The following is a 24,712-nucleotide window of genomic DNA, read 5'->3' as shown; positions in this document are numbered from 1 at the left end:
AAATTGCTTGTGATGAGTTTCAAATGCGCATCCTTTGGATTGCTAGACATTCGTGTTATATGTCCACCCATCCACCCTCCTTTCGTCATAAGGGAGAAGTAACCTTTCTTATGTAACCATACCATACTAATTTGAGTGTCTAAGATTTACATTTACTATGTACCGTCTAGTCTTTTTTACATTTTATATAAAAACACTTGGATTCCTTTGCCATGACTGTACCAATACCTTTAGCCTCTTCACTAGTATCCAACCTTCACATATCTACACTATTTAATGTTACATTTGCAGTGTCTTTGAGAAAAAAAAGTGATGGGTCTCTGAAGAACTGACATCTTTGACCAAGACTCAGGGGTCATGACCTACACTGCCACTGAATTGAATCCCGTTACAGCTTTTTCAGCATGAAATTATCATACTCTCCCTCTGCAGGTGTCGCCTTCCTTCCCCAAGTATGTTGACTGAGACATGGCATGCATAAATAATGAATTCTCAAATACCCGGTTGTCAGACTCACATGCTGGGGTTTCAGATAATTTCACAGCCCCCCCCCCCACACACACACACACACGAGAGGGGCTGCCGCTGAGCTAGCGGATTAGAAAATGCAGCTCAGTCAAAAGTTCTCTGATGAGGTTGATGCTGGGAGATTGATCTTCATGGTTGGTTGACTTTCTCCGGCTCATGCTGCTGCAGTCTTCCTCCCCGAACAATTAGCATCTGATTGAGGGGATATGTGGGCACTGTGAAGCCCACTGCATGGACTATGTGATGCCTGGCATACAATTCAGAAGAAAAGCCACATTTTTTTCTAGATTGCCATTTTAACAAAAGAAATAAATGCCAGATCAATGTCAAAGCTTTTAAGAGATTTAAGGAATTAAATGTTTTGAAAGGGGCAATTAACTTTATGACAGCAACTTTTTATCATGATTGTACCATCATGTATTGATGAAGGTGATCTTGTGATTTGACCTGCTCCACAATGCCCTGGGCCATGGTTAAACATAATGTAAATGAATTGCACTCCATACAATGGTGGCACAGCTCCTTCTTGTGGTCGTCTATGTAATTGTCTTAATTTCATTGAACACAAAAATCCATACCACACAGAAAATCAGTGATTCAATACCATTTTTACTTTATTTTCAGTGTTTTTATATAAAAACATACTGGACTTTGCCAGCATCCACTCCCATTGGCTATAATGTGGTTTTCCCAGAGAATAAGACCAGGATCAAGTCTATTTACAGAACATCCATACAAAAATGGATTTTGAAAAAAAATCTACCCACTGCTACACCAGATCCTCATAACTGAATAAAACGTAATGTATTCTATCACCTCACCTTTAAGATTAATGCCTCTGATTAAAACAAATATGCAAAAATGGCCTTTACACAGTTGGCTCCTAGTGAGACAATAGTATCTCTTACAATTCTTTCTATATAAAGTAATGCATATACATTTATCCTTTACAATAAATTAGTACAGGCACATTCACCTATGGTCATGGTATAGGTCCCTGTAACACAGTCAAAACCATTGTGAACGAAGACAACGTTTTTACAGGTTATTCACAGATCTCTCTCTCTCACACACACACACACACACACACACACACACACACACACACCAAAAACTGTAATAAAAAATAAAAAATGAATCAAATCTGGGCAGCAAATTTTTGGTTTTGTGTGAATGATGCACTTTCTGGTTTTAAACATTGAAAGCATCTTATGTATACAATTATATAGATTTATATAAATATGTACAAACAAAACACACTAAATCCCATAAAAACATTATTGTATTCAAAAACCACAATAATGTAGAGAAGCTTGTCCATAAACTTCAATAACTTAAGAAACCATAAAAAAAAGGAGCCGAAATAAAAACAAAACGTTCAATCGATACAGTATATATTTTGCCCTGGATGAGTCTCAGTTGTAGCCAAGACTTGCACAGGTTGTAGCACCAGCAAATATTTAATAAGCACCATAGTGCTGACATGAATCACCCCTACAGCATAAATAGCAAGAAAGTGAACACGCAGTACCAATAACTGAAAACAGAATAAATTAGTGTCACGCCTTGTACAGGTATTTACAGGGTTAAATACAGGGCAACTGCAGAGAGGAAATGAGGGTGAGAATCATGATGGAAGTGAAAGTTGCAGCAGTGAAAGGTGCAGCATATTACAGGACAGAAATTCAACATTCATCAGGTTAGGCCAGTGATTTTCGTGAGTCAGTTCTAGGACTCTGTATTAAGGTTTTTGCACACGCCAACCCAAATCGCTTGAGTTCAGTTGCATAGCTCATTGATTCATGTGGATATTACATGTTGCCAGCTACAGTTTTTAGAATGGAATAGATTAAAAGGGAGCATGCGTGTAGTGGTGTCATACACATACCATTTACCCATGAGCAGCTCAGTTGATATAATCAAGACGAGGTGGAATGGAAACCTGCACCAAGAGACCGTAGGGCTACTTACTTGAGGGCTTTAGATTCTCCCCCAGTACACAGTAAACACGAAGAGAGGGTGTGTGTGTTAGAGGAATACTGGGACTGCTGTGGAATATCAAGTAAACTAAGGAGAGTTGAAGAAGGGCTCCACCTAGAGGTGAGGGGATGCATGAGCAGGTTTAGTCCACATTGCAGGGCTTGCTGCTAGGCTTGTCCTTGACCTGGCTCAGGTGGCTCACAGCGCGATGAAAGGCGGTCTGCACTGCTTTCCGGGTGCCAGAGGAGCAGCCCTCCATCAGTTTGATCTTGTCCACAGTCTGATTGATACCAAAGGGAACCATCTTGGCTCTAGGAAGCCATTGCCTGTCAAAGCCAGTGATGTATCGTTAGGATGATGCTAGAATTATGCTACATCATATTACCTCTGACTGCCATTGCAACTCAAGATAGCCTGAACACTGACTATTTGATTAAAAATAAACTGTTGGCCACGTTTGAAGATTATTACAAGTGTCAAACTATAGAAGGGGAGTGACGTCTCACCAGCTGCGCTTGTTGTCGAAGAAGTGGACGAGGAAGAGTTTCTCTTCGGACCTGTACTGCATCTGCTCGCCGACCCTGAGGACGTCCAGAGGGGGTAGAGGGAGAGAGACCCCGTTGTGGTGACACCCCGCCCTCGGCATCTTGTGGTCTATGATCTGCATGGGGGAGGGGGCGAGAGAAGTGATTGGTTGTAGTGACCTGAAAACAAGAGGATGCAGGGGAATCCTGGTTGTGGAGCAGCAAAGGTTCAAACTGGTGGACAGGAACGTACATTAACACAATCACACACTGACGACACACACTACCACACACAGATGCCATGCTACCTGAGTCAACCAGAAAGCTGTAAGCAGTAAGCAAACTGTGTGACTCCTAACACACTCAAACCACCCACAACACACTGAAGCTGAGCAGCTAGCTGCAGGGCGTGCACAAACACGAGCTACACCACTTACGATGAGAGGAATGGATGGAAATGGGACATATATAGATGGGCATTGGCCAGTCTGGGACATGCGCTCACTCAAACTCACCAAGGCGGGGTAGGAGGGATATCCACTACATTTTGCCCAAACTACTTTAAGGGGTTCCAGTACATATGTTGCAGCGCTAGCAGGCATCCAAATATTTCCGTTGCCAACTTCTACGGAAGCAGGAATAATGACAAGCAAGTTATGGGGGGGTTCACTGCAACCAGACAAGAGACTACTCTAAAAGCCATGCTCACACTGACAGGACACGCAAAAACATGAACATACAGTACGTTCACACACAGGGAAGTATTACAGGGCATCAAAACACTGAAATACAGTTTTAGTTATAGGAATTTTGAAACAATGAATTGTAGAGGGTAACCATTACTTCGTTTGCGACAGAGTAGAAGATGACTGAAAACTGCTGAATTATGTATAGGAAGTGGGATTTCTTAGTCTAGACTGGGTGACGAGGAGACCATTGGTGCCTTGGGGCATTGTCAGCTCAGTCCACTAGGACAAGATGGTGACAGAATAAGGGTTGTTTAAAAAAATAAAAAAAGTTTGCCCTGGCCCCAGTGTTAGAACGCAGAGTGCTGGGAGCCTCAGTTGTCCTTTGTCAAACAAGCTCATGTCACTTGTCACACTGTGCTTAGATGCATTCTTACCAAGGAACACACGCATGCTGGCACACATATTCTTGTCTTAATAAAAATACATTGGTTCCCCAGACTATCTTGCATTGATTATATGCACACTCACAAGACTATATACACAGTGTACAAAATAGGAACACCTGCTCTTTCCATGACAGACTGACCAGGTGAAAGCTATGATCCCTTATTGATGTTAGTTGTTAAACCCACTTAAAATCATTGTAGATGAAGGGGAGACAGGTTAAAGAAGGAGTGTGTACGTGTGCCACTCAGAGGGTGAACGGGCAAGCCATTGAACGGGGAATGGTAGTAGGTGCTAGACGCGCTGGTTTTAGTGTCAAAAACTGCAACGCTGCTGTGTTTTTCACGCTCAACAGTTTCCCGTGTGTATCAAGAATGGCCCACCACCTAAAGGATATTCAGCCAACTTGACAACTGTGGGAAGCATTGGAGTCAACATGGGCCAGCATCCCTGTGGAACGCTTTTGACACCTTGTGGAATCCATGCCCCAACGAATTGAGGCTGTTCCGAGGAAAAAGGAGGGTGCAACTCAATATTAGGGAGATGTTCCTAATGTTTTATACACTCAGTGTATATCTGCTATCAATCTCAGAACTTGCTTAACACTCATTCTATGAACATCAATAAAACACACTTCGGGACAAAAACAGCCCCTCTACTTAGCCTGGGTACGAGTCAATTTGTGCTAACCTTCCACTCCTTGCCACTAGCAGGTCTGGATTTCAGGCTACCCTCTACTTTTCTAAGCTAAGACTTGTGGACCATGACAAGCCAATTAATGTAAGAACAGCAGAATTCCGTGATGTCTACTGGCCGATGAGTTATTGAAAGTGGTAGAATTCCAAAGCTAAAAACAAACTACTATGAACAAGCCTTTGGGTAGCAGGCAATGACAAGAGGACTTAGCCAGCTATTCCAGATAGAAATGTTAGAAGGATACAACAAAAATGTATACATTTATCATTCATAATACAAGTCCAGTCTTCGCATTTATTTACAGAAAGAACCAGTGTCTCACCTGCTGCAATCTTAGCGGCTTTGGTAAAGTCCCCATTTTCGATACAGGTGATGAGTGCGTTTTTGTCATCCACTGTGCTCCTACGTGCCATGGATGGCCTCCCTTTTCCGTTTTTTGGCACTCTGACCGTGCTACAGTAAAAACAAAGGAAAACCGAGGAGGCTACTATGAGCAAATGGCAAATGTGCTAATAGTCGAGTGCAACATTTTGCCTGGTAAGTGATGATAGACTACAGACAGCTGCTGGAGGATCTAGATACTACATTAATGTGCCACTGTGATGTAGGCCCACTGCCAATCCTGTACCTGGTGCTACACAGCAGAGTGCTGCCGGCAGAGAGTCTGCATTATTGCCATTGTGCTGAGGTGTTAACAAGCATACCTTGTGCTACACAGCACGCTGCCGCTAGAGGAGATGCTGGATTCAGAGGCACAGCGTCGGCGAGGCTCCAGCGGCCTACTGGGGCTAGCCTCGCTCTCTGGCTCAACGACAAAGCCATTAGCTAGTCCTGGAGACAACGAAATGGTCAGAGCCCGCACACACACTTGCCTCGCCATTACTATGACATTTGCAAACCAAAAATATGAATTTTGTACATGAATGAGAAGGGTGACATTTGCATATTAACACTGGGCTTTACCTGTGTCAAGGCGCTTGATGGGCGATTCCTCCTCATCTTCGTCACAGTCTCCACTGGAGCTGTGGGTCCTCTTCCTGGGTAAAAGGAGGGTCTCAAGGCGAGGAATGACAACAGAGAGGAAGGTTTTGGCCCCCAGCGGCGGGGAGCCGGGCAAGTGCTCTGCTGTCCTTGGGGGCTTCTGCAGGCTAGCACTCTTGGATTTGCATAAGAGCACATTGGTCCGCCTGTTGCCCGTGCCAGAGGGCTCTGCAAGCATAGAGGTGGCCACGAAACTGAGGTCACTGACTGGGAACAGCGGGTTACAAATGTGCCCGTTCATGGGTTCCTGGGGTACAGAGGTAGCGGTCTTGACACCGTTGCACTTGGAGGTCTTCTGGCTTTTGTCTGCATTGGATTTGATGGGCTTGAGCATGGGAGGTTCTGAATGACTGTCTGAGTTGACAAGCGGCGGCGAAAAATTCAACGGCTCTAGTTTTGGTGGGGGCAAAGACTTGCCTCCTATACAATCAAAACAGAAGCACAGTAGAAAATTTAAATCATTGACATGTGGAATAAACGCTAAGGCTAATAGCCTACAGTTCATCAAGTAAGATATAAAAAAGGTTTAATTGAACCAATTCATAGCTTTAGGACAGCCCAACATGTACCTTCTTCCTGTGTGCTGTGTCCAGTGGGAGGCAGCGGTTTATCCTCAGTATCTGCTGGTTTCGGTTCAGAGGAAGCGGCAGCGGGGTGCCTCGTCTTTAGGTATATCTCACTGCGAACGTCTGTGATGGTCTTTTTGAGCAGCTTCAGTCGCTTGCTGCGAGACGGACTGGACTTCATGGCACTGCTCAGGTCCAGCTTCTCCAGCAGCTCTTTAAGTTGCTCCTCCAAAGACATGTGCTGGCGGTTGGCTGGGTTTAGTATCCGGTCCACTGCAAGACACACACAGACAACAACTTAGTTGGCTGAGCTCAAAACATTTCCCCATAACTACAGTAACATAAATCAATCGCTGTGTGCAAGCATATAACTTAGGCTGTGTACAAGATAAATGGAGAAGTAAACATATGTAGAATGTCCTTACCATCGTCCCAGGAGAAAGGGGGAAGAGCCTCCACCTTGGGCGGCTCAGGGAGGTGCATCCCGCTGACAAAGTCAAAGCCGATTCGCTCTGCATACCGACGAGTCTTCCTGAGGATGGCCTCGCCTTGGTCTTGTAGACGCAGGCCGGCCTTGTGGAAGAACGTGTCCTTGGCGTTGTACTTCATGCAGTTGAATATGATCTGGTTGAAGTCGGCCTCAAACTCCTCCAGGCTCTTGTAGCCATGGGCCTCAATGCGCTTCCTCATGGTGGAGAAGTCCATTGGGTTCTTGATGTGGTCCAAGTAGTCAGGCACCTGAGGATGGAGAGTTAATAAAAATAAATAAAAAACATGCGAAGTGAAAGGTACCCAAATAACTAAATAGAACGATATACAATCTCTGTGAGGGTACCATTTGTTTTTCATTTGTGAAAGTAACATTCTATTGGGGGTATGGGGGATCATACCTCTTTAACGCTGACAGGCTGGGCAAAGATCTTGGCCTGGTCCTTCTCCTGAAGCTGGTCCAGGACAGCTCGTAGTAGAATGTTGAAGGGTGTGAGCTGTACCTCTAGAACGGACTGTTGGAGCTTCATCTGAATGGTTACAGGGCATAGCACAAAGCTGTAGTATACTAACATTTACAAGGGGATCCAACAACCAATTCTAAAGCTCTTTTAACAATGCAGATTATCTTTTAAAAGGAAATTAAGTTGACCTAATTTTATTGATAGGAGGGCTTACAACTACTAGCCATTGATATGCTGTCACACAAACATTCTTATTGCACTACTGGGGTTATGAGAATGAAAAACAGAGACCAATTCTCTATACCTCCTCTCTCTTTATCTTCTCCCTCTTCCTGATCATTTCGAGCAGTAGGCGAGCTCGCTCCAGGTCGTGGCGTAGGCGGTGCCATTCCTTTAGCTGCTCCTTCATCACTCGATTATCCTCCACCCTGCGATCCTGTAACATCAGTGTCCAAAAGGGCATTTTAATTAACATCCACAAGACCTTAATCTCAGGTAAGGCGGCAGAAAATGACAAAGAGCTACAGTGCCATCAGAAGGTATTCACACTCCTCGACTTTTCCACATTTTGTTGTGTTGGAGCCTGAATTTAAAATGGATTAAATTGAGATGTCACTGGGCTACACCCAATACCTCAAAGTCAAAGTGGAATTGTGTTGTGAAATGTTTACAAATTAATTACAAATTTAAAGCTGAAATGTCTTGAGTCAATAATTATTCTTCCCTTTTGTTATGGCAAGCCTAAAGTTGCATGGGCTCACTGTGTGCAATAATAGTGTTTTAAATTATGTTTGAATGACTGCCCCATCTCTGTACCCCACACTAAGGTCCCTTAGTTGAGCAGTGAACTTCAAACACAGATTCAACCACAAAGACCAGGAGGGTTTTCCAATTCCTCACAAATAATGGCACATATTGGTAGGTGGGTAAAAATATCAAAAGCACACATGAAATATCCCTTTGTGCATGGTGAAGTTAAATTAAATTTGGATGGTGTATCAATACACCCAGTCACTACAAAGACACAGGCGTCCTTCCTAACTCAGTTGCCGGAGAGGATGGAAACTGCTCAGGGATTTCACCGTGGTGACTTTAAAACAGAGTTTAATGGCTGGGATAGGAGAAAACTGAGAATGGATCAACAACATTGTAGTTACTCCACAATACTAACCTAATTGACAGAGTGAAAAGGGAGCCTGTACAGAATAAATACAAATATTCTAAAACATGCATTGTTTGCAACAATATTTTGGCAAAGCAATTCACTTTTGTCCTGAATTCAAAGTGTTGTATTAGTTTTGCCTTAAAATATTACTGAGTACCACACTCTATATTTTCAAGCATAGTGGTGGCTGCATCATGTTATGTGTATGTTTGTAATCGTTAAAGAATGTTTGTTTTTTTTGGGGGGCTATCTGGTTGTCTGCTATCCACCAGACACTGGGAGATGAACCACCTTTCAGCAGAATGATAACCTAAAACACAAGGCCAATCCACACCAATGTTGTTACCAAGAAGACAGTGAATGCTCACGAGTCTCCGCGTTAGTTTTGACTTAAATCTGCTTGACCATCTATGGGCAAGACCTGAAATGGTTGTGAAGCTGTGATCAACAACCACTTTGACAGCGGTAGAAGAATTTTGAAAAAAATAATGGGCCAATGTTGCACAATCCAGGTGTAGAAAGCTCTAAGAGACTTACCCAGAAAGGTGCTTCTACAAAGTATTGCCACCGGGGTGTGAACACTTATGTAAATTAGATGTTTCAGTATTTCATTTTCAATAAATGTGAAAACATTTGTAAAAACATGTTTTCACTTTGTCATTATGGGGTAGTGTGTAGATGGGCGAGGAAAATAATATACTTAATCAATATTGAATTCAGGTTGTAACAACAAAATGTTGAATAAGTAAAGGGGTATGAATACTTGCTGATGCACTGTACCTTCAATGGACATCAACTGTGATCTATTAGTTCTTGTTTTTTACTCCACTGACCAATAAACTAGGCAAATTTCTATTAAATGTCTTCTCTTCTTTTATAGTCTATATTGAAATGGATAAATGGCCCATATCTCTAGCATCCAAAAACCTACTTTTGAGAAAAAGGCCTAGACACAGGAAACTGTCTTTTTCTCAATTCAAGTATTAGTGTGCTTTATTTTGATTTCCAAGCACTGGAGAGCGGTTTAAAAACAACATGTTTAAAGCAGACACAATTGTCTATTACAAGGATTCGGATACCATGAAAACTACTAAACAATTACACTGACCACTAGACTGACCGGCTGCTCTGGTTTGGGGGGTTGAGGGTTGGCCTGTAGCCGCCTGATCAGTGGCACGCCGTTCCTCGACTGTCTCTTCAGCATCCAGTAGCTCAGGACCCGCTCCACAAACGCCTTCTTCTTCTGGACAGACACTTGATTGAGGATCGTGTCGAAACTGAGAGGGGAGAATATGTTAGCATTGGTCAGACACAGGATTATTCTTTTTAATGCACATTTCACACATTCATTGGGAGATTTGTTATTTAGGAAAATATTTAGTTATTGGTAGACAAAAGAAGTAAAAAATAATATGCCAACCTGCTGGGGGTTATACTAGGCCCAGGCACAGCTGGAGCCTCTTCCTCAGGCACCACCACTATTCTCTTGCTCTTCTTCTTCTGCCACCCTTTTAACCTCGTCATCCCTCTTTTGTCACCCCTCTTTTGACAGACACCGTTTTTAGCATGGCCTTCCTTGTAGATAGCAAGGGGTCTCCGGGTGCACCCTTTAGGAGTGTGAGCACAGCAGAAGGCTGTTTTCTTCACAGAGAAAGTGGGCGACCCCGTATCTGTGACTTCTTTGACAGGCTCCATTTTCATGTAGAGGCCGGCCTTTTGGGCACAGCTGACATGGAAGGCTGTATAACAGTTAACCTTGTGACACTGGATGCAGGCCCCGGCGCCCTTCTCCTTGCAGAGGTAGCAGGTGAGTTTCCAACGGGCGGGCGGAATATTGCTGACACCGTCGATGGGCTCGATAAAGACTGTGTCGGAGAAGCCCACTTCTGGCACCCACAGGGCACACACCACATGGCCCCAGCGGTCATCATCAGTCTTCTTCAGGGCACCGCCTTTGTTGGGGCAGAACACACACTCAGCGGGCCGTGAGGGGCACTGGAGGCAGTGGCGACACAGCCACTGGCCCTCAGGGATGTAGGGAACACCGTAGCACTCCTGGTGCACGGCAATGTTGCACGAGTCACAGAAGAGGATGACGTTGCTGTCCTGTCCGTCTCCATCCATGCAGATGCAGCACACAGCATCCTCATCGATGAGGGTCTGCGGGTCGCTCCGACCCTGGCTGGCAAAGAAGGACTCCTTCTCAAAGCGGTCCATAAGGAACTCAAATAGGTTCTGGGACACCTGACTGACGCCCTCACTTTTCCTCTTCTCATTGAGAAGATCCAGCCAAGCGTAGTCCTCCTCATCCATGTCGTACTCCACTTCCTCATCCAGCTCTTCAGCAGTCTTCTCAGAATACTTATAATATATGGAGGGCCGCCGAGGCACCGCGGGAAGGTTGTACTCCACTGCGCGGAACTTGGGTTCCAGGAGGGCGCTCCCTTGCGGGGCAGCCCCATGCGTGGTGGTGAGGGCGGCGCTCTTCTTCTGCTGGTTGTTTTTAAGCCTCACCGAGCGCACCAGCACTTGTTGGGGCTTCTCGTTGTTCTCCTTGTTGCTGTTGCACTCCATGATCTCTTGGGCCGTGGGATCATCGTCAGCGATGACATCCAGCTTGTCATAGATGCTGATCCTGTGCACGCGGCCATCTATCTCTAGGTCCACCATGCGCTGGGCCTGGGCGTATGTCAGGGTCTCCTTGTTCGGTGAAGGTTTGATGGGAGAGGGGGGCCTCTGGGGCGTGGACATGCGATTATAATGCCGTACTTTTTTCTTCATCATGAAGACCTAAAAAAAATGCTAAGAAAACCCACTTTGATTGAGATTTTACTTAGGCCAATACCAACCAAGATTGTAATATATCAATAGTCACAATTTCTCTTTCTTGGTTTCAGTTGTCTATTATTTTTTTGAGTGGACATAACAGAAGGCTTTTCATTGACATGACAAATATCATGGCATGGATGAATACAATGTGTCATCACTTTTACTTCCTTATGGTGTGCAGCTGGGAAATAAAAGTAAGTAGGTGTATGTAATAAATGCAATTTCTCCACAACCTGGATAGGCCTATATTATTACAGCTTGCTGCTTCAGAAACTAAATATTTGTAACTACTCTAAATTATTTGGAAGGTAAACGGTATAAAATATTAGTGTTGCTAACTGTTTGCTGCATAATAAGTGAACAGATACTATTAATTTCGTAGTTGAGCATTCATTCAAAATACATGCTAAACAGGGGAGTAGCTAAATAGACAGTTTGCCTGAGCTGTCATCTCTTTTTCGAAGAAACAGTCATTGAAATATTTGGCAGACTCTGGGCATGTACACACTACACAATGAAAGCCAAACACAGCAGCTGATTTATGACTCCAAATGGTACCAGGCGACTGTCCTTGGGAAATTCCACTGACAACAAATGTAGGTATTCTCAACTAACATAACACATTGTAACGAAGGGGGTGAGACGGGAGAAACAAATGGGAAGTCCCTTGCGCCCAACATCTTATTAAGTTGACATAATTGCTAAGCAACCATTTAGCTAGCCTAGCTAACGTTAGTCAACTTTCAGCAAAAAATAGCTAACCAATTAGCTATCCTGGCAATGCTAAATTGTGCTACTTAAACACAACTATCTAGACAGCTATCGTTATGGTAGAGTTGCCTTGATAGGTATATTAGGCTAGCTGGCTAACTGCTAGCGTAAAGCCAATGTATTGTGGCCACCTAACGTAGTAGTTAACTTAGTAGCTAGCAAGACATAACCTAAATAGCTTTAGAAGTAACGTTAGTTGAAGGTTGAGCCAGACATAAATAATATGTATTTTGAGTTAGGAGAGGAGGATCCCGTAAAAGTAGCGCCAGCGGCCTCAAGTCAAGAGCTAGCTAGCTAACGTTCACAATAAACCAAGGAAGGAAATATGGCGTCCGACTAAACAAGAATCCGAGTCGATTCGGTCACGTTTAAGTTATAATTTTCTTCACTAGAATGTATAATCCATTTGTATAAATGCATTTAGGTTGTTCTGAAAAGCATACATATGTGCATAGACAGCAAATTAGGCTATAGCCATCTAACGTTACCTTTGTATTTTCGGTAATTCCGCTTTTGAAAACAGCAGCGCTTGCAAGCAATGGCGATGTGGCCTGCAGAGCAGCAGCAGTAAATCCACACACAATCCTCTCATCCAACGGGCACCGCTCGAGCAGCTTTGAATTATAAATTTAAACGACGACGGTCTAAATTCCAAATTCGATTCTATAACAAACATAAATATTTCTGAAGAGCCACCAAATACCAATGTCCTTTTGCGACTTGCTAACGATCAGTAGCTAGCAGCCCCTGGTTTCTTTTCGCCAACAACAATGCGGTTGTGCGGCTCCCCAGTTACGGCATGACGTGATTACGTCCCAGCGAAAATAAATTGCAAACATCAAGGAGGTGGGGGGAGTTTTAGCTAGAAGGGATCAAGTTTTTGTTAAATTGACGTTTCGTAGCACAAAGTTTCCCACAAAGGTCCAGGGTGGCTGGTTGCCTATTCGAATCGCAAATATGATGGGACAATCTGGTGGTGGTAGGGTTGTTAATGTTTGATTATAGCTTGGATTGAGATTTCCTATCGTGAATGTCGTTTTCTCTACCCCAAATTGAGACAACATTCCCAGGACATTTAAAAAAAAGATAATTTCCTGCAATTCCACATATTTTTACATTGTTTAGGGCCATGACCAGGGTGAAATAAAAAAAAAGGTTTATTATTCAGGATTCTTTTCAAATTGAATTTGAAATTACTTGGTTTGAAGTTACTTTGAGATTATTTGGGCATGACATTGAGAGTATGCTAACTGGGGGACTCTGAATTAAATTGTTTTTTGGTTAGAAAGTGTTCATATTAACAGTTGGTGGAAGTGGTCATTTACGGCATATTGTTTTGTAGTTGTACAGTGTAATTGTATAATCAACTTAAATTGAATGACATATAGTTTGATTTGTTTAACACTTTTTTGGTTACAACATTATTCCATATGTGTTATTTCATAGTTTAGATGTCTTCACTATTATTCTACAATGTGGAAAATAGTTTAAAAAAAATAGAAACACCGTTGAATTATAAGGTGTTCTAAAACTTTTGAATGGTAGTGTATATAAATCTCACAACCCCATACAAAAAAAAAATATAATAAAGATATGGATTTTCATTATGTAAAATGTACTGTTCAAAATGTTTTTTGTTCAATGCATTTGTTGTTTTGAAATGTATATATATTTTTAATGGTATACATATAAAAACCATACATAAATCTCACAAGTAGGGATGGTTTATTTTCTAATTGCATTCAGTGTCTTATCACTACTTTGTTGTTTCTTGTAGCTACTGTAGATTATATTTGCCATCTCATTTTTAGATTAGATTGAGATGGCATAGACAACTATTGTAGGTTTATCATTTGTGATGTAAACGTTTTGAAAACGTATGACTTATGTTACTGTACTTGCAGTGCTTTCTAGTCATTTTCAGCATATGACTACATTTTTCATTTTTTGCAGATTGAAATTTACCCAGGTTCGAACTTTACAGTCCCAAAGAACTGCGATAGCAAGAGCGCTGTTGGGTGCTTTAAGATGTTGACATGTTGCTGAAAAGCAACCTTAGAGCTTCTGTATGTACAGAGATTATTTTGACTGTAGAATTAGAATCGAAGAAGATCCAATCACATTTGGTCATTTTTGGGAGTGCTCCACCTTAGAATGCACATCAAAGGATAACAAACGAAGTGTTGGAGATACATTGGCTGTGAAAAGAGGCGACTTGCTGTCCACCCTAACCAGCACTGTTTGAAATAGGAATATCCATTCTACTCATTACAATTATATCGACAATGGCAGTAGTGCAGTATGTACAGTCGAAGTCGGAAGTTTACATAGACCTTAGCCAATTACATTTAAACTCAGTTTTTCACAACTCCTGACATTTAATCCAAGTAACAATTCCCTGTCTTAGGTCAGTTAGGATCACCACTTTATTTTAAGAATGTGAAATGTCAGAATAATAGTAGAGATAATGATTTATTTCAGATTTTCTTTCTTTCATCACATTTCCAGTGGGTCAGACGTTTACATACACTCAATAAGTATTTGGTAGCATTGCTTTTAAATTGTTTAACTTGGGTCAAACTTTTCGGGTAGCCTTCCACAAGCTTCCAACTATAAGTTGTGTGAATTTTTGCCCATTCCTCCTGACAGAGCTGGTGTAACTGAGTCAGGTTTGTAGGCCTCCTTGCTCGCACACGCTTTTTCCGTTCTGACCACACATTTTCTATAGGTTTGAGGTCAGGGCTTTGTGATGGCCACTCCAATACCTTAACTTTGTTGTCCTTAAACCATTTTGCCACAACTTTGGAAGTATACTTGGGGTCATTGTCCATTTGGAAGACCCGATTGCCACCAAGCTTCAAATTCCGGACTGATGTCTTGAGATTTTGCTTCTTTTGAGGAAAAAGGGGGAGGCTTGCAAGCCGAAGAACACCATTCCAACCGTGAAGCATGGGGGTGGCAGCATCATGTTGTGGAGGTCCTTTGCTGCAGGGGCTGGTGCACTTCACAAAATAGATGGCGTCATGAGGGAGGAAAGTTAAGTGGATATATTGAAGCAAAATCTCAAGACATCAGTCCGGAATTTGAAGCTTGGTGGCAATTGGTCACTATGGCAAAACAGTTCTATTTTTGTTTCATGAGACCAGAGGACATTTTTCCAAAAAGTACGATCTTTGTCCCCATGTGCAGTTGCAAACCTTAGTCTGGCTTTTATATGGTGGTTTTGGAGCAGTGGCTTCTTCCTTGCTGAGCAGCCTTTCAGGTTATATTGATATAGGACTTGTTTTACTGTGGATATAGATACTTTGTTTCCTCCAGCATCTTCACAAGGTCCTTTGCTGTTGTTCTGGGATTGATTTGCACTTTTCTCACCAAAGTACGTTCACCTCTAGGGGACAGAACGCCTGTCCTTCCTGAGCGGTATTTTTATTTATTTTTTATTTCACCTTTATTTAACCAGGTAGGCTAGTTGAGAACAAGTTCTCATTTGCAACTGCGACCTGGCCAAGATAAAGCATAGCAGTGTGAACAGACAACACAGAGTTACACATGGAATAAACAATTAACAAGTCAATAACACAGTAGAAAAAATGGGCAGTCTATATACAATGTGTGCAAAAGGCATGAGTAGGTAGGCGAATAATACAATTTTGCAGATTAACACTGGAGTGATAAATGATCAGATGGTCATGTACAGGTAGAGATATTGGTGTGCAAAAGAGCAGAAAAGTAAATAAATAAAAACAGTATAAAAACAGTATGGGAATGAGGTAAGTGAAAATGGGTGGGCTATTTTCCTATAGACTATGTACAGCTGCAGCGATCGGTTAGCTGCTCGGATAGCTGATGTTTGAAGTTGGTGAGGGAGATAAAAGTCTCCAACTTCAGCGATTTTTGCAATTCATTCCAGTCACAGGCAGCAGAGTACTGGAACGAAAGGCGGCCAAATGAGGTGTTGGCTTTAGGGATGATCAGTGAGATACACCTGCTGGAGCGCGTGCTACGGATGGGTATTGCCATCGTGATCAGTGAACTGAAATAAGGTGGAGCTTTACCTAGCATGGACTTGTAGATGACCTGGAGCCAGTGGGTCTGGCGACGAATATGTAGTGAGGGCCAGCCGACTAGAGCATACAAGTCGCAGTGGTGGGTGGTATAAGGTGCTTTAGTGACAAAACGGATGGCACTGTGATAGACTGCATCCAGTTTGCTGAGTAGAGTGTTGGAAGCCATTTTGTAGATGACATCGCCGAAGTCGAGGATCGGTAGGATAGTCAGTTTTACTAGGGTAAGCTTGGCAGCGTGAGTGAAGGAGGCTTTGTTGCGGAATAGAAAGCCGACTCTTGATTTGATTTTCGATTGGAGATGTTTGATGTGAGTCTGGAAGGAGAGTTTGCAGTCTAGCCAGACACCTAGGTACTTATAGATGTCCACATATTCAAGGTCGGAACCATCCAGGGTGGTGATGCTAGTCGGGCATGCGGATGCAGGCAGCGATCGGTTGAAAAGCATGCATTTGGTTTTACTCGCGTTTAAGAGCAGTTGGAGGCCACGGAAGGAGTGCTGTATGGCATTGAAGCTCGTTTGGAGGTTAGATAGCACAGTGTCCAATGACGGGCCAAAAGTGTATGACGGCTGCGTGGTACCCATGGTGTTTATACTTGCGAACTATTGTTTGTACAGAGGGATGTGGTACCTTCAGGCATTTGGAAATTGCTCCCAAGGATGAACCAGACATGTAGCGGTCTTAACTTTCTTTTGATTTTCCCATGATGTCAAACAAAGAGGGACTGAGTTTGAAGGTAGGCCTTGAAATACATCCACATGTACACCTCCAATTGACTCAAATTATGTCAATTAGCCTACAGAAGCTTCTAAAGCCGTGACATAATTTTCTGTAATTTTCCAAGCTGTTTAAAGGCACAGGCAACTTAGTGTATGTAAACTTCTGACCCACTGGAATTGTTATACAGTGAATTATAAGTGAAATAATCTGTCTGTAAAGAATTGTTGGAGAAAATTACTTGTGTCTTGCACAAAGTAGATGTCCTAACCAACTTTCCAAAACTATAGTTTGTTAACAAGAAATTGCGGAGTGGTTGAAAAACACATTTTAATGACTCCAACCTAAGTGTATGTAAATTTCTGACTTCAACATTATATGCAAGTATTATTTGTAGTGTTGTACAGATAAGCCAGAGTCATTATCTTCAGAACTAACTCAATTCTGTCTGTGTCATTATGACTTGGGGGAATTATGTATGACAGATAGGTGGCAAAGCTACACTGAACAAAAATATAAATGCAACATGTAAAGTGTTGGTCTCATGTTTCATGGGCTGAAATAAAATATCCCATACATTTTCTATACGTTCATAAAGCTTGTATAACATTTTCTGCAGAAATTAGTTTACATCCCTGTTAGTGAGCATTTGTCCTTTGCCAAGTCCTTCTGTAGCTCAGTTGGTAGAGCATGGTGCTTGTAACGCCAGGGTAGTGGGTTCGATCCCCGGGACCACCCATACGTAGAATGTATGCACACATGACTGTAAGTCGCTTTGGATAAAAGCGTCTGCTAAATGGCATATATTATTATTATTATATATTATTATATTATAAGATAATATCCATCCACCTGTCAAGTGTGCCATATCAAGAAGCTGATTAAACAGTGTGATAATTACACAGGTATACCTTGTACTGGGGACAATAAAAGCCCCCTCTAGAATGTGCAGCTTTGTCACACAACACAATCAAATCAAATCAAATTAAATTTATTTATATAGCCCTTCGTACATCAGCTGATATCTCAAAGTGCTGTACAGAAACCCAGCCTAAAACCCCAAACAGCAAACAATGCAGGTGTAAAAGCACGGTGGCTAGGAAAAACTCCCTAGAAAGGCCAAAACCTAGGAAGAAACCTAGAGAGGAACCGGGCTATGTGGGGTGGCCAGTCCTCTTCTGGCTGTGCCGGGTAGAGATTATAACAGAACATGACCAAGATGTTCAAATGTTCATAAATGACCAGCATGGTCAAATAATAATAAGGCAGAACAGTTGAAACTGGAGCAGCAGCACAGTCAGGTGGACTGGGGACAGCAAGGAGCCATCATGTCAGGTAGTCCTGGGGCACGGTCCTAGGGCTCAGGTCCTCCGAGAGAGAGAAAGAAAGAGAGAATTAGAGAGAGCATATGTGGGGTGGCCAGTCCTCTTCTGACTGTGCCGGGTGGAGATTATAACAGAACGTGGCCAAGATGTTCAAATGTTCATAAATGACCAGCATGGTTGAATAATAGTAAGGCAGAACAGTTGAAACTGGAGCAGGAGCATGGCCAGGTGGACTGGGGACAGCAAGGAGTCCTCATGTCAGGTAGTCCTGGGACATGGTCCTAGGGCCCAGGCCAGTTGAAACTGGAGCAGCAGCATGGCCAGGTGGACTGGGGACAGCAAGGAGTCATCATGTCAGGTAGTCCTGGGGCATGGTCCTAGGGCTCAGGTCCTCCGAAAGAGAGAAAGAAAGAGAGAAGGAGAGAATTAGAGAACGCACACTTAGATTCACACAGGACACCTGAATAGGACAGGAGAAGTACTCCAGATAAACAAACTGACCCTAGCCCCCCGACACATAAACTACTGCAGCATAAATACTGGAGGCTGAGACAGGAGGGGTCAGGAGACACTGTGGCCCCATCCGAGGACACCCCGGACAGGGCCAAACAGGAAGGATATAACCCCACCCACTTTGCCAAAGCACAGCCCCCACACCACTAGAGGGAAATCTTCAACCACCAACTTACCATCCTGAGACAAGGCCGAGTATAGCCCACAAAGATCTCCGACACGGTACAACCCAAGGGGGGAACCCAGACAGGCCGACCACAACAGTGAATCAACCCACCCAGGTGACGCACCCCCCAGGGACGGCACGAGAGAGCCCCAGCAAGCCAGTGACTCAGCCCCGTAACAGGGTTAGAGGCAAAGAATCCCAGTGAAAAGAGGGGAACCGGCCAGGCAGAGACAGCAAGGGCGGTTCGTTGCTCCAGAGCCTTTCCGTTCACCTTCCCACTCCTGGGCCAGACTACACTCAATCATATGACCCACTGAAGAGATGAGTCTTCAGTAAAGACTTAAAGGTTGAGACCGAGTTTGCGTCTCTGACATGGGTAGGCAGACCGTTCCATAAAAATGGAGCTCTATAGGAGAAAGCCCTGCCTCCAGCTGTTTGCTTAGAAATTCTAGGGACAATTAGGAGGCCTGCGTCTTGTGACCGTAGCGTACGTGTAGGTATGTACGGCAGGACCAAATCAGAGAGGTAGGTAGGAGCAAGCCCATGTAATGCTTTGTAGGTTAGCAGTAAAACCTTGAAATCAGCCCTTGCTTTGACAGGAAGCCAGTGTAGAGAGGCTAGCACTGGAGTAATATGATCAAATTTTTTGGTTCTAGTCAGGATTCTAGCAGCCGTATTTAGCACTAACTGAAGTTTATTTAGTGCTTTATCCGGGTAGCCGGAAAATAGAGCATTGCAGTAGTCTAACCTAGAAGTGACAAAAGCATGGATTAATTTTTCTGCATCATTTTTGGACAGAAAGTTTCTGATTTTTGCAATGTTACGTAGATGGAAAAAAGCTGTCCTCGAAATGGTCTTGATATGTTCTTCAAAAGAGAGATCAGGGTCCAGAGTAACGCCGAGGTCCTTCACAGTTTTATTTGAGACGACTGTACAACCATTAAGATTAATTGTCAGATTCAACAGAAGATCTCTTTGTTTCTTGGGACCTAGAACAAGCATCTCTGTTTTGTCCGAGTTTAATAGTAGAAAGTTTGCAGCCATCCACTTCCTTATGTGTCAATGCCGCAGTGGTCTCAAGTTTTGAGGAAGAGTACAATTGGCATGCTGAATGCAGGAATGTCCACCAGAGCTGTTGCCATGCCAGAGAACTGAATGTTTCTTTCTCTACCATAAGCCGCCTCCAGCGTCATTTTTGAGAATTTGTCAGTTCGTCCAACCGGCCTCACAAACGTAGACCACATGTAACCACGCAAACCCAAGACCTCCACATCCGGCTTCTTCACCTGCGGGATTGTCTGGGGCAAGCCACCCGGACAGCTGATGATACTGTAGGTTTGCACAACCAAAGAATTTCTGCACAAACTGTCAGAATCATATCGGAAGTTCATCTGTATGCTTGTCGTCCTCACCAGGGTCTTTACCTGACTGTAGTTCGTCTTCGTAACCAACTTCAGTGGGCAAATGCTCACCTTCGATGGCCATTGGCACGCTGGAGAAGTGTGCTCTTCACTGATGAATCATGGTTTCAACTGTACCGGTCAGATGGCAAACAGCGTATATGGCTTCGTGTGGGTTATTGGTTTGCTGATGTCAACGTTGAGTGCCCCATGGTGGCAGTGGTATTATAGCTTGTCTCACAAAGACACAGTGGTTGGAACCAAAAATCTCCAATTTGGACTCCAGACCAAAGGACAAATTTCCACCGGTCTAATGTCCATTGCTTATGTTTCTTGGCCCAAGCAAGTCTCTTCTTCTTATTGGTGTCCTTTAGTAGTGGTTCATTTGCAGCAATTCCACCATGAAGGCCTGATTCACACAGTCTCCTCTGAACAGTTGATGTTGAGAAGTGTCTGTTACTTGAACTCTGTGAAGCATTTATTTATGCTGCAATTTCTGAGGCTGGTAACTCGAATGAACTTATCCTCTGCAGCAGAAGTAACTCTGGGTCTTCCATTCTTGTGGCGGTCCTCATGAGAGCCAGTTTCATCATAGCTCCTGATGGTTTTTGCGATTGCACTTGAAGAAACTTTCAAAGTTATTTAAATTTTCCTTATTGACTGACCTTCATGTCTTAAAGTAATGATGGGCTGTCATTTATTTTTGCTTATTTGAGCTGTTCTTGCCATAATATGGACTTGGTCTTTTACCAAATAGGGCTATCTTCTGTATACCCCCCTACCTTGTCACAACACAACTGATTGGCTCAAACACATTAAGAAGGAAAGAAATTATACAAGAAGGCAAACCTGTTAATTGAAATGCATTCCAGGTGGCTAGGTCATAAAGCTGGTTTAGAGAATGCCAAGAGTGTGCAAAGCTGTCAAGGCAATATCATAGTTTTGATGTCTTCACTATTATTCTACAATGTAGAAAATAGTAAAAATAACAAAAAACCCTGGAATGGGTAGGTGAGTCCAAACTTTTGACTGGTAGATGAGCAACCCAGAACTGTGTGAGCATGTTTGCCTCAAAAAGCATCTTGCTTCAATCAGTTTATTCCAGTTAAGAATCAAAATTATTATTGCATTTTAACAGCAACAGTTACAATCTAGATTAGTTTTCAACAATACTTTCTTCAGTAAGATGTACAGTAGCACTATCAGTAGCTAGCTTGCTGTGGTGAATGATAGCTATTAGCTATGTACAAGGCCAAGTACAAGGCAAAATGACAACAATGCCTTGCTAGCTGATTTACTTTTTCACTGTCGAAGCACTGTTTCCTGAAGCATTCGACCCTTTTCTGAAAGAACTCCCTGGGTTTACCATCATGCTGTGGATGTTTGGTCAGGACGTGTCGTTTCATAACTAAGAACTTTCCCACACAAAACACATTGTGGGCGCTCCTCGTTATAAGTTTGTATGAAAGAGAAACTCATCACTGTATATGTGTTTCATGACAATTGAGCTCAGTCAGAACTTGTGGCTAGCATGAATCTTAAAAAAAAATGTTTTAATATATTTTTTATTAACAACAAATCAATACCTAAAGCACATGAGGGAACACAAGCATACATAGATTACAAACAATGGACAATCGAGCTAGGGGGTACGGCTAGCATGAATCCATTTGATGACAGCAGTGAGTGATGACGAGTGGGAATGACAAGTCAGTGGTAGACAGCGCATCATCTGCTGCTGAATGACAGCGCTGCATCACGTGTCACGGAGTAATCTTCAAGCACACGCGCATCTCCCTCTCACATTCACGCAGCTGCCAAACTAAGCAGAGACGGTTGCAAAGCAGAGAGCGCACTTGGCCAAATCAATCCCAGTAATTAATGAAATAATTATAAATTTACTCTGACACATCGCAACCCAACATTAACAGGTCCGCGACCTACTTTGGATCACGACTCATACTTTAAAAAAGGCTAGTCTAGAGTTAAAATTTGATATTTTTGTTTCCAACCGCCATGTCCTTGTGAGAAGTGGTGTGGGTGAACGGATGACCCTGCATGTGTATTTCCCACTGTAAAGCGTGGAGGAGGAGGTGTTATGGTGTGGGGGTGCTTTGCTAGTGACACTGTCTGTGATTTATTTAGAATTGAAGGCACACGTACCCAGTATGGCTACAACAGCATTCTGCAGCAATACGCCAATGAGTAGGTGTGATAACATTTTTTGACAAGTAGTGTATGTTGAAAATATGATATCACTGGAGTCATTGCAAATCAATTTGTGCCACTTGTGTAGCCTACCTGGAGCAATCAAACCAATTTAATAAATAACCTGTAACTTCAGTTTATAGCTGTTGTAGCCTTGTGTTATTATCCAATTATTAATTGCACGTTTAGTTAATTAAATTGGAAATTATCAAAGCTCTATCGCAATTGCCAAGCAGTTGTTAGAATGCATTTGAGGGACAGTAACAGTAGTCAGATTAGGCTACAGGTAATGCACATTTAAAAAAATAAACATTGGCTGTTTAACATTTAATTCAGTGATTAAAATTACGACCCCATTCTCAGTATCCTATTCCAGCAGTCATTGGGGAAAAACAAGCACTTCTTATCTCAAAATCACCTCACTATTAATGTTGAATAAATTAGTCTGTTAATTTGAACTAAGCAAGCTTCTAAATAGTTCAGTTCACATATTGCCTGCATCTTGTCTAGGCTACTGTAGAGTATCTGAAATGAGATGTAGACCTATCAAGGGCTATAGGCTATCTGCCTTTATCTAAGCAAACCATGGAAAAATCGAATTACAATCATAAACACAGATTTTAGTCTGTAGCCTATGCCTATTGCAATAACAAGTCAATCTCGTAAATGGGCCATTTATAAAAGTGTATAGTCTTAACAATTGTCAAATAACAACACGATTGCCAGAAAATAGCCTAAAATTTGTTTTTTTGTTCGTCCAAGTGTTTTAACGCCAGGGTAGTGGGTTCGATCCCCGGGACCACCCATACGTAGAATGTATGCACACATGACTGTAAGTCGCTTTGGATAAAAGCGTCTGCTAAATGCATATATTATTATATTATATTATTGAGATCCTCTGTCCAACTTTTATCACTCAAACTCTCCTGTCGGATTTACTACAGTTATGCACTAGCACAAAGGGGATTTATTTACAATTATAAACCTGGTTCGAGCCTTGAATTCTGATTGGCGGAAAGCCGTGGTATATCAGACCGGTTTGGAGCGAGTGGTCGCATCGGCGCTTGCTCCCGCAGGTAGTATAACTTTTTACATTTCATTTCATTATATTTCATTATAGCACAACGGTTTGATTTGTCTAATCTTAGCAATTTCTTCTCAGCTAGCTACATAGCCGTCTTTGTATCAAAGATAATTGCGTAATTATTGCGTAATTATCGTATTTCGCCGTCCTAACATAGTCTTCACTAGCCAGCTAGCTAACGTCCACTGATTAGCTGCACTGGGAAAACTATTACACTCAACTGAACGACTTGATCAGTGTAGTGTTAGCTAGCTACATAGCTGTCTTTGCTGTCTTCGTATCTTCGTTCCAAGATAATTGTGTTGTTTAGGTTTAGAGTGTGTAGTCTTAGAGTGATTATCTTAATTTACCGAGGTTAGCTAGCCAGCTATTTGTCGTCCTTAACGTAGGAGACTCTGCTAGCTAGCCAACAGCTAGCCAACGCTAGCCAACGTCTTCTGAATAGAACTCAACAACCCGGTCGCATTCACAGGTAGTATCACATTTTCATTTCATTTCATTACAGTACAACGGTTTGATTTGTTTGATCGTAGCTAGCTACATAGCTAGCTACATAGCCGTCTTTGTATCAAAGATAATTGTGTAGTCTAGAGCGATTTTCTAGGTTAGCTAGCCAGCTATTGTCGTTCTTTTAACGCAACGTAACGTAAACAACACTACTAGCTAGCCAGCTAGCCCCCGAATAGCAGCACTGTAGAAACTATTACACTCAACGGAACGACTTGATTAGTGTAGTGTCAACAACGCACCCACTGCCAGCTAGCCTACTTCAGCAGTACTGTATCATTTTAATTATTTTAGTCAATAAGATTCTTGCTACGTAGCTTAACTTTCTGAACATTCGAGACGTGTAGTCCACTTGTCATTCCAATCTCCTTTGCATTAGCGTAGCCTCTTCTGTAGCCTGTTAACTATGTGTCTGTTTATCCCTGTTCTCTCCTCTCTGCACAGACCATACAAACGCTCCACACCGCGTGGCCGCGGCCACCCTAATCTGGTGGTCCCAGCGCGCATGACCCACGTGGAGTTCCAGGTCTCCGGTAGCCT

The 24,712-nt window shown here is 42.7% G+C and overlaps 1 protein-coding gene across 3 annotated transcripts; it reads right to left on the bottom strand.

The window, feature by feature from the left end:
* Positions 1-1,117: 1,117 nt before the first annotated feature.
* On the bottom strand, positions 1,118-13,014 carry LOC124039077 (bromodomain-containing protein 1-like). Of its 3 annotated transcripts, XM_046354973.1 has the most exons (13): positions 12,675-13,014; positions 10,007-11,388; positions 9,707-9,863; positions 7,726-7,857; positions 7,359-7,487; positions 6,894-7,206; positions 6,472-6,741; positions 5,825-6,322; positions 5,566-5,692; positions 5,184-5,314; positions 3,548-3,657; positions 3,015-3,169; positions 1,118-2,834 (listed from the first exon to the last, which is right to left on the bottom strand). In XM_046354973.1, exons 2-13 carry the CDS (start codon positions 11,368-11,370, stop codon positions 2,651-2,653), a joined length of 3,570 nt encoding a protein of 1,189 aa, XP_046210929.1. In that variant the 5' UTR covers positions 11,371-11,388; positions 12,675-13,014; the 3' UTR covers positions 1,118-2,650. The 3 variants fall into 3 exon arrangements, with proteins under 3 accessions (XP_046210929.1, XP_046210914.1, XP_046210921.1); XM_046354958.1 differs by lacking the exon at positions 3,548-3,657 and having other exon boundaries at positions 2,683-2,834; positions 9,695-9,863; positions 12,675-13,012; XM_046354965.1 differs by lacking the exon at positions 3,548-3,657 and having other exon boundaries at positions 2,683-2,834; positions 12,675-13,012.
* Between the last annotated feature and the right edge of the window lie 11,698 nt (positions 13,015-24,712).

Source organism: Oncorhynchus gorbuscha, linkage group LG01 (assembly GCF_021184085.1).
Source record: "Oncorhynchus gorbuscha isolate QuinsamMale2020 ecotype Even-year linkage group LG01, OgorEven_v1.0, whole genome shotgun sequence".
Taxonomy (NCBI): Eukaryota; Metazoa; Chordata; class Actinopteri; order Salmoniformes; family Salmonidae; genus Oncorhynchus; species Oncorhynchus gorbuscha.
The sequence above is the reverse complement of the archived record's forward strand: the minus strand, read 5'-3'. Positions and strand labels throughout refer to the sequence as shown.

Bases quoted from the DNA above. Each gene is read 5' to 3' on its own strand.
- LOC124039077 (XM_046354973.1), bottom strand. From the start codon at position 11,370: ATGATGAAGAAAAAAGTACGGCATTATAATCGCATGTCCACGCCCCAG. The intron at 7,207-7,358 runs GTATGATCCCCC...CTCCATCCTCAG, and splicing joins AGCCTGTCAGCGTTAAAGAG to GTGCCTGACTACTTGGACCA. The intron at 2,835-3,014 runs GTGAGACGTCAC...TGGCTTTGACAG, and splicing joins TTCGACAACAAGCGCAGCTG to GCAATGGCTTCCTAGAGCCA.